This window comes from Elephantulus edwardii, unplaced genomic scaffold (assembly GCF_000299155.1).
Source record: "Elephantulus edwardii isolate Elephantulus edwardi_28Jun2011 unplaced genomic scaffold, EleEdw1.0 scaffold00306, whole genome shotgun sequence".
Lineage (NCBI taxonomy): Eukaryota > Metazoa > Chordata > Mammalia > Macroscelidea > Macroscelididae > Elephantulus > Elephantulus edwardii.
The window spans coordinates 1,118,706-1,133,343 of NW_006400056.1; the positions used below are offsets into that span (position 1 = coordinate 1,118,706).

The window sequence follows — 14,638 nt, forward strand, 5'->3', positions numbered from 1 at the left end:
GCAAGGAGGGACTGGTCCTTGGAGAGGGACATCATGTTTGGCAGAGTGAATGGGTGGTGCAGGAGAGGAAGACCTTCGATGAGATGGATCGATTCTGTGGCTGGAGTGGTGGGAATGAGTGCGTTTGGGATGGCTAGGTTGGCACAGAATAGAATGGAGTTTAGAGCTCTTGTACATAGGGTCGCTATGAGTCACAAGCAGCTTGATGGCACATAACAACAACAACAACAACAACATATATACTCATGGGAGAAGACTTGACAGCACAACTTTTAACATAAAATACCACTAGAGCTCTTTAGACAATTCCCTATCACAATCAGCTGACAATTTCTCATCTCTTACCACACTTCATTATTTCCTTTTTTTCTCTTACCTCTTCTACAACTCTTTGTCTTTTTAGAGTTTAATTGTAATGTCAGGTTCGGTCTCTTTTAGTTTCTCCTCCTTGGAGTTCATTAATCTTTGTGGATGTTTACATTCATCTCTTGAATCAAATTTGGCAAGTTTTTCCAAATATTCTAAGTTTTCCTCTCCCTCCTCTTCTTTTTGGACTCCCAATATACATGTTGGCACATGAACCCTTTAGGTTCTTTCCATTTTCTTCACTTTGTTTCATTTTAAGTTCTTCATTCTGGAAAATATTAGTTGACCTGTCTTCAAGTTTGTGGATTCTTAGTTATATTGTTCTAATCTTCTCTTAAATACCTCCAGTGATATTTACTTTATTTTTATTTGTTATTGTGCTTTTTAACATTAGAATTAATATTTGGCTCCATTTAGAATGTCTTTCTCATTGCTGATACTGTTCATTTGGTGATACATAATTCATATTATTTCTTTCGGTTATTTGTTAATGGTTTCCTTTAACACTGTGATTATATTTTAAATGGTTCATCTCTTGTGCTTTGTACAGAGTGCTAGGAGAGACTATTCCTTGGAAAGGGGCATAATGCTTGGAAAGATGGAGGGTCAGGGAAAGAGAGGAAGACTCACAGATCGATGAATCAACATAGTTTTTTGGGATCAAGTATGTCAGAGATGATGAGGATGGCACAGGATAGGACAGGGTTCAGGTTTGTTGTTCATAACTTTGCTATTAGTCATACTCAACTCAACAGTACTTAACAATCTACTTCGAAATTTTAATCACACCTAGATTTATTTTCTTTTGATGGTGTTCCACATAGTTTTTAGTGTTTCCTCTTTCTGATTCTCCCCTTCAAATTAACTGATGTCAAGGAATTTGTCCTCCATTTCACTGATCCTTTCTCCCATTTATTCACTTCAGCTCTTCATTATGTCCATTAAGTGATTTCTTTATAAAACAGCTTTTGGATTTCTGTTTACTATTTTTTATGATTTCTAGTTATAGATGTAGCTTGTCATTTTGTCCTTGTATTTTTTTCTTACATTATTTTATTGTTTTGTCTGTGTTTACTTTGATCTCTTTCTTGATCTTGTGGAGAACCCTACATGTTAATATTTTTAATTCTTAATCATATAATTGCATTGCTTTTTCTTTCTCCATTAAGTTTTCTAGTTCTTTATTCTAGTCACTTGCTAGAGAAATCTTGCCTCGCTACTTTAAGTGATTTAATATTTTCTATTGTCTCTAAAACATTAAAATGGTATTATATTTCTTTATAGAATGTTTGTTTGGTGAATATTGATTTTATTGTTGTTGGGGTTTGGGTGTTTTGGTTTTTTGGGTTTGTTTTGTTTTGTTTTTTATTTTTTACATATCCAAATAGAGTGTATATACTACTCTGGCCACTAGTTTGGCCACAAAGCAAAAGATCACTATTTCTCTCCTCACTTGTCTCCAAGTGAGTGAAACAGTAGTTGGTTTTGTCAGCACGTATTTTTGTTTGATAGCCGTCCAAGGTGGCTAAAGCTGTACCTGACTTTGCCAGTGAAATGATGTATCTGTTTGATGAGTCACCCAAGGGTAGGGGAAGGGATCATTAATACCAATCACTGGGTTAGGTATTGTGTATGTGCACTGCCAATTGTTGAATGATCAGAGTTAGGATGCCTAGGCTGTCAGTCATAGGGTGGATGGTATGGAAATTTTTTCTAGTGGCCCTATATGGGCAAGATCACATGGAGGTAATTGGGGTGGGCACAAGTCTTCCCTTATGTAGCTAAGATGGATACCAAAGGAAAAGTAGTAGCTACATCACCGGTCCATGGGTGTCAGTTGGGAAGGTGTATTCCAGTCTGTTCCAACACAATGAGAGAACTCTGGTGTTTTCGAGGTAAGGAGTTGTGCTGCCAACCCAAAGGCAGCTGGTTCCAATACATAGAAGAAAGATGGACAGTCTCCTCCTGTGCAATTAACGGCCTCTGAAAACGCACTGGAGAGACAACTATGAGTAGAATCTGACTCAAGGGCACATAACAACAATTAAGGACTAGATGGGAAAGAGTTGTTACTAGACTTCAAAACTCTGGTGCAGGTGGTTGAATAGAGAATAGGAGAGAGTAGTAAGCACTGCTGGTCTGTGGGACCCCACTGCAAGTAGTTAGGTATAGGACCAATTGCCTCTGGTTCATAGGCTTCTGGTGCCAGTAGTTGGTGGAACATTGAGAGCATGGAAACCCAGTTAAGGCAACTGAGGGGTGGGGATCTGAGGTGTTAGCTTAAAGTTGGCCTTTTAGCCATTACCTTAGCCCCCTCTGGTCTCTAGCTACCTTAACCGCAGATATATAGTTTTGCAAATCATCAACAGCTGTGGGACTAGGATAAGAGAGAGACTGCATCCCAAATAGAGCAACAAGACTTGAGGGAGATTGGAGTAGACTCTGTTGTGAGCAACACTCTAGTGGTAAGACCCTGGTTTTGATGATGTGATATTGCAGTGGAGAAACTGTGGCAAGGTGTAACCAAAGAAGCCCTGAGATAAAGGCCACAGTAAAAAGCTTTTGCTATTCTTCCCAAATGCTTGAAGGAGAAGCTAACTTATAACTACTCTGAGGCAAACAAACCTTGTCTGATGATTGAAGAAATGAGAAGCTTCTTGAATTTGTGTTGCTGAACTGAAACCAGAACTTTTACAAATTAAGGAATTTTATTTTCCTGTCAATCTGTATTGGGATTGCCAAACTAAACCTAGATTTGTATTACATATTATTCTTTGCCCCCTCCATTCTCCAACTTATTTCCTGAATAAACCTCATTATCGATACCACAATTGGGAGTAAAAACTGTGAGTCAACAATGAACTTCTTGCTATAGGTGTGCCTCTAGAGGCACCATGCATCTAGGGCTACTGATTTTTTATTTTATTTATGCTCTGGGGCAGTGAGGGGCTCCCTCTGGCCCTGTCAGAGATGGCTTTGTGCCCTTTGTACCTTCTTCTGCTCTCTAGACAGGGTCACAAATTGCTGAAGCAGTTGACCAGACAGAAAAGGAACACTCTTGGCTCTAGTGTCACAAGCCCCACCTCAGGTCTTAGGAGTTGTTACTACTAGTCTACAGGCCTCCAGCATGGATGAGTGAGTAGTAGAGGATGCACAGCTGCACATATTCCCAGTGCAGATCAGTGGTCAGAAGATTGGGCATCATCTGTTCGTGAGTTCCTCATATGGTTGGTTGGGAAGAACCAAATGTCCCTGGAGCTCATAATTTGGATATGTCATCCAGAGTTGCCAGTCCTTGGAGAAGAGCATCATGCTGGGAAAGATAGAGGGTCAACAAAAGAGAGTAAAACCCTCAATGAAAAAAAAAAAACACAAAACCCTCAATGAGATAGATTAATATCGTGACTGTAGTGATGGGATTGAGCATAGAGGAAATTGTAAGGATGGAGCAGGATAGAGCAAGGTTTTGATCTGTTCATGGGGTCTCTATGAGTCATAGTTGACTGGATGGTATACCACGAGAACAGTCTGGGAAGACTGGCTCTAAGGTGAGGCCGTCTTTAAACTTCTACTCTTGTTGTTGTTGTGTACCATAGAGTCTGATCCAACCTATAGCTAACAATCCAGCAGGTTTCAAATGTGGTTAAATATATGGGAGGAGACTGTATAGCCTTCTTCCATGGAGTGGCTGATGTCCTCAAACCGCGTGCCTTTGGGATTGCAGCACAGCTTCTTGATTCTAGGGCACCAGAACTCCCTAAACTTTTATTATAACTACTTATTTGCCTAGAAGTTAGTTTCAACTTAGAGACCCTCCATCATATTTCTGAGGCCATAATTCAGTGGAAGAGACTACCTTTCTTTATCCTAAGTTGGATTTTCTCTCAATATTGGATTTGAATTGCCATTGACATTTGGTCTTGGGGTTAACAATACAACTCCGTGTTGACTAGATCCCCAGAGCACCTTTCTGAAAATATCAAGGCAAAGCATCATAACTCTGTATTAATTTTTACTTCTTGCTATGCAGAGTCTAGGGAGGTTTAGGTGCATATTGCTGTTATTGGGTACTTTCAAGTCAACTACAACTTACAGTGCCCCTTTGAACAGCAGATCTGAACCTTGCCCTGTTCTGCACCATATCTGATATACGTGAGCCTATTGTTAAGTCACCATATCATCTATCTTGTTGGAGGTCTTCCTCTCTTTCTCTGAAGCTCCATCTTTCCCAGTATGATATCCTTTTCCAAAGTCTGATCCCTCCTGATAATATGCCCAGAGTATGAGAAATGAAGTGCCGCTGTCCCTGCCTGATTTCACTTCTTCCACAACAGATTTGTTTATTCTTTTGGCAGGACAAGGGATATTCAATACTCTTCTCCAACACCACAAATCAAACACATCAATTCTTCTGTCGTCCTTATTCGTTGTCCAACTTCCAGATGCTTAGTAAGTAATTAAAAGGACTGTGACTTGGATCAGGTGCAACTTTGTCTTTAATCTGACACTGTTGCTCTTTACCACTTTGGAAAGGACCTTGACAGTAAGTTTTCACAATGCGCAATGTCTTTTGATTTCCTGATTGGTATTCTATGGGTGTTGATTGTCGATCCAAGTAAAATTAAATGCTTGGAAACTTCAATATCTTCTCTGTCTGTCATGATATTAACCTGTTGACCTAGTGATGATGATTCTTTTTTCTTGATGTTGAGAGGTAACCCTGGTGAAGGCTATGGTGTTTTTATATACTTTGGTATGTGCTTCAAGTCTTCTTCACTTTCTGCAGGCAAGGTTTTGTCATCTGTATAGCTCAAGTTGTTGGTGAGTCTTTCTCAAATGTTACCACATCCTTCTTCAAATCTTCTTGAATGTTATGCTCAGTATACAGACTAAATAGACATGGAGAACGTATACAACCCTGATGCATGCCTTTCCTGATTTTAAACTTTGCAGTGTTCCTTTGTTCTATTTGCATAACTGCTTCAGGGTATTTGTATATCGGTTTTGTGTGAGCACAATGGCAGTCGATAATTAAAAATTCCTATATAAGAAGCAGTGACAATGTAGGAAAGGCTGAATCTGACTTTTGTGGACTCCACAAGGGGAAACTGTCCCCATTAATAACATCCAAACACCAAAATAGTTTTCACATGATCAAACATGGTCCCCTACTCAACTTCACCCACTGCACCCACTTGTATCAATCACCAGGACCAATATCTGTTGCAAAAGTTGTGGGATTTGTGCTTGCTTCGGCAGCACATATACTAAAATTGGAATAATACCGAGAAAATTTGCATGGCCCATGTGAAAGGATGACATGCAAATTCATGAAATGTTCTATAGTTTAAATAATAAAAGAATATAAAAGTTGTGAGAAACAGATTATGGGCGGGGAGCAGGAAAAGACAAAAGATAGCATACAATGAAAGACCAGATTCAGTCCAGCAACACAGATGCAAGAAGCCTCTGATTTCTTTCAATTGCCAAGTAAATAAAACCTTTGTCTCTGTCTCCAGGGCTCCATCAGGCTATGCCATGCCTCAGTCTCTCCACAGCCTGTAAGCTTTCTCTCTTATGTTGACTTCACAGCTGTTGACAATGTAAAATGGGCTTATCAAAAATGAACCAGGTATCTGCAGTTGAGACATCTGGAGACCACACCCCCAGGGAAGCTAAGGGTGGTGGGCAGAGCTTCAAAAAATAATTTATTTGCACATTGCCACGTGGCCACATGTTCAGGTCTAAGGCAATGGTTGTAGTTATCGTGTGCTGTGGAGTTGAAAATAACTCATAGCTGACTCTCCAGCAGATTTTCTGAGGCAGTAAATTGCAAGAGAAGAGACTGTCCATCCTCCCTCGAAGAAGCTGGTAAATTCGATCTGCGTACTGTTGGGGTTGCAGCAGTTTCTCATCAGTAGGTCACCACAGCTCCCTAAGGCAATGGTAGTAAAACCATTTTCAAAATCCCTAATGTGACAACTACACAAAAGTCTTTTACCAAAATTTAACAATTTCTCTCTTAAAGCACTCTTCTGAGCTTTTTTTTCTTTTTCTGCATTTTATGAAATTAGATTTCAGAGTCCAGAAAACTTCGGATTTTTACATATTATTCCTCTAGATTTTTAGAGGGAGAAGTTGGGTTTTTTTTTTTGTTTTTTTAACATTTTTACATATTTCCCCCTCTTGTTTTAGAGGGACAAGTTGTGTTTTGTTTTTTATATTTTTAGTGGAGGGGTAGGTTTTTTTTAGTTTTTGGCTCAGACATTTTTTTGTAATATCACCAATCATTCCTTTTCTCTTTCATATGAGAACGCTGAGGCACCAAATGGGTATTTAAACTTGTCCAAACTTATTAATTTAATATTAGAGTTAACCTTGATACCCAGGTGGTCTTACTTAAGCTCAACCTCCCAACCACAGTCAGACACAAGTTTTTCCCAAGTCAGTAAGCTGGAGTTACAATAAGAAAATGCATGGCCCTGCCTTGTAGAAATTTCAGTGTTAAGAAAAAAAAAGTGCTCCGTGCTGCTTCAGATGCACTGAGGAGTGAGGAAGGGGAGAAGTGTCAGAACCTGTTCCCCACGATTGAACAGTCAAGCCTGTATGGAGAAGACTGGTAGACTCTTAACCTCACAGAATTATTTCTATTGACCATTGATTGACTCTCTGCTGAGTACTTCTGACACTTGCTTTTGTTGACTTCTTATGAGGTCCATATGAGAATGCAAATTCCTTAAGTCACACAGCTCAAGTGATTGGACTGAAATTGTAAACCAAGCTTGTGGAACTCTTAAGAGTTTTGTCTTTCTGACATTTCAAGCATGACTATCTGTTGATCATTCTACCAAAAAATTCATACTCTGCACAGACTGAAGGAAGAGAAGTTTTCATGAAGAACATACATTTTTCAGCTGGTGGGAAAGTATTTAAGAATCCAAATACCAACTAGTAGAATTATTTTACAGAAGTTAATTCCTGCGCATAAGACAGAAGTTGCCAATACTTTGACCCTGCCATTCAGGACAAATGCTTCGTGAGGCCTCTTTAGTAAGGAATGAACAGGGAGGACATTGTTTACCCTCCTAGATTGACCACCAATGAAGTGGTCAAACTGGCCTCAGAGTTCAGATCCTGGTTCCACCACTTCATCATAGACGGATGTTGGGCTGGTCATTTCTTTGCACTTTCTTCATCTTTTGGTTGAATAATTCATCCTAGATAGACTGATACTTTTTCCCAGGCAACAAGTCAGATCTAAGAAAACCCTACTCATCTGTGAGACAGTATAAAAAATAGCAAAGACCACGTGGGAACAGCCACTTCTGACCTCTACCAACTCTACAATGGGGAACTGTCCCTTTCGACAGCACCCATAGCACAAAACCAATTTCCGTGAGGTCGAACAAGTCCCTCACACTCCCACACCTCTTCCTACTGATCCCAGCAGCAATCTTACTGCACTACTGGGTCAGAAATCTGTTGCAGCAAGACTAGCCAGTCCTCTTGTGGCCAGGCTAATACATCGTATTCTCATATTCCCTCCCATCCACTGTCTAGAGAAGTAATTTTTAATAACAAACCCTTAACACCACAGATGGGGATAGTATTTCCTACCACAGCATTATTATGAAAGCTAGAAAGAAGATACGTGAAGGCACCTTAGTGCAGTTGGATTCCACAATAGTAAATTGTAGTAATTACTCATGTAAAATGAAGGGAGAATCATTAAAGGGGATAAATAATGTACCCAATAGATACTATCTGGACAGATAGACTTGATTCTCTTGGGGCCCCTGTAATCAGAACCTGGAGAGCTTTCTGTTAATTCTTCTTGATGGTTTTAATCAGCTATCCCTCTGGAAACATCGCCATGTGTCAAATCCCCACATGCTGCCGAGAAAAACCCATCACTTGGCTTTTTGATGATGCACCAAACTTCTCCTTCCTGGCCCTGTTCAACGCTAAAGGCCAGGGCTGGGTTCAGTACAACGGAAAGGTCTGGTGAGTGGGTTGTGGGAACCCTGGTCCATGGAAATATCTCTGGGGGTGACAGAAGATGACACAAGGAGAGAACTAATAATGTTTGAAGAAAGTAAGGGTTGTGAAGTGTCCCAAAATGTAGTAGGACAGAGAGGCTGGACTGAGGCAGAGCCTGCAGGGTGATAGACACTTGGAAACAACTAGATCCATGTGAGAAAGAGTGACAACTCTCTAAGCCCTACCCACTTGGTGGCATCATCCAATGCTGGAAGATATAATAAAAATCTTAACTGTTGTTTAGATTCAGGTAAGAATTCTTTCACATAGAAATGCTCTATACCAGGAGTAAGTTAAGGACACTACTGTGCAGCCTTTTAGGGAAGTTTTGGTGGTGTAGTCCACAGAGTGTTACTGCTAAACAAAGTTGCATCTCTCCAGTGGAGAAGAATGAGCAGTCTCTTCCCTACAGAGTCCTCCAGAAGCATCAGATATGAAGGGGTCTTATGCCATACCAGACTGGGAAGTGAAGCAACCTACTAGACTCTAGTCTGGGACAAATTGTCAGAGTCCTGCTTGTAGAGGCGTTAACTCTCTTCCATGGCCGTGGAGTAACCCTTCACTTCTGTGTCCACCCTAGCTGTCCATTTGTCTTGGTGTTGGATGAGGAAGGTGGGACCACCAGTGACAAGAAGGGCTACGTAGTCCACAAGTGGAGCTGGATTTCTAAGACAGAGACGTTGCTCTCACTGAAATACAAGGTAAGTGTAAGCAGCACAGATGTGCATCAGGGAGTACCCCAACCATAAGGTAAGCCTTGATAGCACTCTCAGGAATGCCCAGCATTAAGAGGAACAAGGCTACCTATAAGATAGGGCCCTGCCCTCAAGGAGCTCACAGTGTCATTCAGAGCTTCTCAAGCTGATGGGTGGTTGGACCGGCTAAAGTGGAATTTTCAACAGCCTTTAACAACTATTAGCATCTTTGCTGTTTTCCTATTTTCTTAAAAGAGCCCGGGTGGTATGATGTGTAACACACTAGGATTCTAACTAAAGGACCAGCAGTTAAAATCTACCAGTTACTCCATGGGGAAAAGATGGACAGTCTTCTAGTAAAGCTTTCATCCTTAATAGTTTAGGTGATTATTTTCTCTTGAATGCCTATATATGGCAATGGTAAGTTTGTCTAGTCATTCATCAAAGATTTGCTAAATAACAATTTAATGTTGAAGTATCACTGATATTAAAGAATAACTCACAATGTTTAATTTATTAGCAAATTAACTGAATGTGCCCATCATTTTATTAAGAGCAGAGTTTTTCAAGCTTGACATGATGGTATTTTAAGCAGTTCTTTCTGGTGGAGGCTATCCCATGCACTGTAGGATATTTTTCAGCATCCTTAGCCTCTAAGTGCTAGTAGTGTGTACGCTACACTTCTAACAGCTGAAGATATTTCCAGGTGTCGTCAAATGTTCCCTGGGAGGGGGGTGGCAAAATAACACCTGATTGAGAACCATGAATCTAGAAGATAGAAAGATTAACAAGACTAAGGAACTCAAGAATCTGTTGTTATTGTTGTTGTTAGGTGCCGTCGAGTCGCTTGCAACTCATAGCGACCCTTTGTACAACAGCCTTAAACTCTGCTCTGTCCTGTGCCAATTTCATTGTCTCCGACACACTCATCCCGATTGCTCCAGTCACTGAATCAATCCACCTCATAGAGGGCCTTCCTCTCCTGCACTGTCCCTCCACCCTCCCAACTGGTCCCTCCTTACAACATGACCAAAGTATGTCAGACGAAGCCTCAGAATCCTTGCCTCCAAGAAGCAGGAATCTAGTGAAGTAATTAAAACAAAGAGTGGTTAAAGATAACATGTGAGAGAAGTGCAAGCTCAGAGAAAGATGACAGAACATAGAATTTACTCAAGGTGGTCTCAGATTACAGGCCCCATGGTGAGGGTTACCAATAGGAGAGCTCTTAGAGTGTATGAAGGGACTCCAGCACCCTAGCCCTAACCCCCTCGATCTTCTCCTTACTATCCAACCTGTACAGTGGTCACTGGGTTTTCTTCTCAAATCCTGCTTTCTTTAGATTACATCTCTCTGAGAAACCTCCAACCCCTTGAGCCTCCCTCACCTTTACCATTCCTTGCCCTGAAATCCATCCCTTTTTTACCTCTGCCAATCCAAATTTGCCTCCTTCAAAGCCTTCCTCAGACCTCACCTCTTTCACGGTACCTCGGTCCACATGATTTCCCTCTTCTTACAATGCCACCAATTGCCCACTGACTCAATCTACAGTTAATCATGCGAGGATGAGATCCTTAGCTCTGCCTTGCATTTTGGAATCACCCACAGGACTTAAAAAAAATACCAATATCTATGTCTTTTCACCATTTTCTTGTCAAGTAATCAGTCTTTTTCTTATGGAGCTATGAAGTAGTCTGTAAACTTTAGTTATGAGTCCCTTTTCTGAGATTTCATTACCAAATGAGGTTTTTCCCCCAGTCTGTGGACTTGCTAATCACAATATTGGGGAAAGATTTTGATACACAGTATCATTGTATTGTATTGTATTGTATTGTATTGTATTGTATTGTATTGTATTGTATTGTATTGTATTTTTTTAGAAGGTCCCATTCATTGATTTTATCCTCTCCTGGTTCTGCATTTTTGGCTGTATTTGAAAGCCTTTTCATGTTGTAGGCTGGGGCTTCTAAGTTTGTACCCATTTTGTCTTTTATTGTCCTTGTGGTTTTACCCCTAGGTCTCTGATCCACCTTGAGTTGAATTTTGTATATGATGTGACATGTGAATCCTTGTTTCAGTTCGAGAGAGCGCAGTTGGACTAGTGATGCTACCAAGCCAAAGGTGGGTGGTTTTAGTCTGCCCTCAGGCCTGGTTTTAATTGTTTTTGATCAAACATTCTTCTAAGTGGTATAGCACTGGTCTGTCCATTTGCTGTATAGCGGTAACTCATATTTACTGTGATACTGAACACTGTGACACTGATGTGTCAAATGTGATAATGGTTACCCATGGTGGACAGTGTTTGGTGGAGCTCCCTGTTTAAAACAAGCTTAGAAGCAGGAGTGGCATCCACTTCCAAAATAACTTGCCACCGGAAAGTCTATAAACTTGGAGAAATGAGGAAAGTTATAAAAAGTGTTCTGGTCTTTCATTCATAGGGTTGCTATGAGTCGTCTATGATTTGACAGCACTTAAAAACAACAACAATGTCCAGTTTTGCCAGCATCATTTGTTGAAGAGATTGTAATATACCCATGTAACAGGTTTTGTATTCTTGTCATATATCAATTGACTGTAGGTAAATGGGTTTATTTCTGAGTTCTCAGTTCTAGTCCATTGATCTGTGTGTCTGAGGTTGTAGCAATACCCTATTTTTTTGTTGTTATTGTTACAACTGCTATGTATTGCCACTTGTGTTTTTAATTCCTACAGCTTAAGAAACTCTGAGTTCAGCCCTTTTGATTTTCTGACACCAGTTCTTTGTTCATTTCATTATATCTTGCTCTGTCATTTCAAGCTGCTCTTTGAAACTTTCTGTTCAGCTCTTTAATTTCTTGATTTCTTCCTTTAGCTTTGGCTTCTTAGCACTCCAATGCAAAATTCAGAGTCTCATCTGACATCCATCTTGGTCTTTTCTTCCTCTTCAGCCTTTGTGATGATCTTTTGCCTCCTTCATGGACGATATTCTTGATATCCTCCCACAGTTCATTTGGTCTATGTTCATTAGTGCTCAAGGCCTCCAACCTGTTCCTGAGATGTTTGGAAATGCGAGTGGGATAGACGTAAGGTCAAATTTTGGTTCCCATGGATATGATTTAATTTTCTTCAGCTTGAGCTTGAACTTGCATATGAGTAGTTAGTGTTCTGTCCCACAATCAGCAACTGGCCTGGTTTTCACAGCTGATAATGCACTTCTCCAGAGATTCTTTCCACAAATATTATTGGTTTGATTCCTATGCATACCCTCAGGTGAAATCCATGTGTATAGCCTGTGTCAGAATTGGTGGAAGATTCATCAACAACCTGCGTTATGCAGATGACACAACCCTGCTTGCTGAAACTGAGGAGGATCTGAAGTGCTTGCTGCAGAAGGTCAAGGACTCCAGCCTTCAATACAGATTGAAGCTCAACCTCAAGAAAACAAAGATTCTCACCACTGGACCAATTGGCAGCATCAGTATGGATGGTGAAGAGATTGACATTGTTAACAGTTTCAGTTTATTTGACTCCACAGTCAACACTCTTGGTACCAGCAGCCAAGAAATCAAGAGACAAATTGCATTGGGAAAGTCAGCTGTCAGGGACCTCTCCAAAGTACTGAAGAGCAACAACATCAGGCTGGAGACTAAAGTGCGCCTGATCCAGGCTATAGTCTTCTCAATTGCATGCTATGCATCGGAGAGCTGAACAGTGACTAGATGATAGAAAGAGAATTGGTGCCTTTGAGCTGTGGTGCTGGAGAAGAGTATTCAATATATCATGGACTGCTAGGAGCACAAACAGGTTGGTCCTAGAGAGAGTAAGACCAGGCTGCTCCATACTTTTAAAGGCTTCCAGTTGGAACTAAAGGTGACCTCTTTAAAAGTTCACAAGTGCTTCTTGTGAAAGAAAGGTGAAGCCTGAGGAATGCTGATTGCAAGTTAAGGAGTTGCATTGGATAAGGTAATAGCCCTGACGTCCTAGAGGCTGCAGTGGCTGATCATTTGTTTGTTTGGAGGGGTTTTGTGTTTGTTGAGGTTTTTTTGACTCACATATTTACTATCTCTAGTGTTCTTAATTCCACTCTGAAAACCAAATTTCTCTCTGAATTCCATAACATTATAGAGATAATGCATATAATAAATGTTAGACATTTTCATTGATTGTTTTATTGGAGGTTTTTTATGAACCGCACAAGCACCCTTCAAGTTAGTTTCCTGTATGTGTTGTGCATATTACATGTGTATGCACATTATTTACATGGGTGCATTATATGCAAAATATCGTCATTTTCTTTCAATCTAAAGACTTTTCTTTAACATGTATTGAAGTGCAGATTTTCTAATAACAAATTCTTTTCATGTGGAAAATGTCTTTTTCTCTTTTTTAAAATATGTTTTTACTGTATATGGGGTTCCTTAGTTGGCAGCTTTGTTTACTTTTCCCCCTCACAGCATGTTAAAGATGCTGTTTCTCTGTATTTTATCCTTCATAGTTTATGTTGCAAAATCTGGGAATATTAAGTTTATTCCTGATCTTCTCTAGCTGCTTTCAAAATTTTTCTCTTGTCTTTGGTTTTCTACATTTGGCTATAATGTGTCCAAGTGTGACTGTCTAATTCATCTCTCTGGGGTTTAGTGAGCACCTTGACTCTGTAAATGCAAATGATTACCTGAAAATGATTTTTACTTAATCTAGGAAATCTGTTAATTTTTTTTTTCCTTCACATTTTTGTGGCTTATTTAGCAAAAATAAAACATGCAAGCAAGCATGCTGTCCATTCATTGTACAGTCTGTTACTGGTATTGGTGGCTCTAATGGGCAGCTGGGCTGCTTTTTACACAATGGCTTTGTGTTCTTGGAGGAAGTATTGTACACAATCTCAGCCCAGTAAAATGTATCGCACAGCAGCAGCACCTCCAGCTCCTTGACATTGTGCACTAGGAATTTGCGGAAGCCACTTGGCCACATATACTTTGTCTTCTTGTTGTTCCTGTAATAATGTTGGGCATCAAGATCTGGCCCTTAAATCTCCTCTGAACCTTGTTGATGCTTCTGGGATTGCACTAATTATACTTAATTGTAACATAATGATCTGATTGTCAAGATGAACTTTTTTGTTCTCTTTTTGACCCTGTCCTCACCAGGGGTCTGAGAGCCTCCATTATGCCTTCAAGAAAGTGTGTTAAAAGCCTCTTAGAAGGTGGCTTACCTGAGCAGGTCCTGAATACTGTTGCAGAGTGTCTTCCAGTCACCAACTACTGAACCACCTGGGAATGGAACGGGTCTCTTGACAGGCTTGCTTTCCCTCCATTGCCTGAAGCTGGGAGAATACTAGCCATTCTCCGTTCTGTGATTATTGTAGATTCTTTTCCTGCCTCTCCTGTTCTCTCTTTTGTTTTCTTCAAGACTTCAGTAATATGTTTTAGGCTTTTTTGGTATTATTCCAAAGGCCCCTGAAATTCAGTTCTTTTTGCAAAACTTTAATCATTAATTTCTTTTGGTCTGTGTTCAATTTCATAGATTTTCTTATGTCATCTCCATTCTGCTGTTATTCCTAT

The 14,638-nt window shown here is 40.2% G+C and overlaps 1 protein-coding gene across 1 annotated transcript in view; it reads left to right on the forward strand.

The window, feature by feature from the left end:
- LOC102848782 (chromosome unknown open reading frame, human C3orf20) overlaps positions 1-14,638 on the forward strand; it is a 58,450-nt gene that overhangs the window by 18,368 nt on the left and 25,444 nt on the right. Inside the window, 2 exon segments of the mRNA XM_006901046.1 lie at positions 8,218-8,370; positions 8,987-9,107. Of these exon segments, the coding sequence (XP_006901108.1) occupies positions 8,218-8,370; positions 8,987-9,107 (274 nt within the window).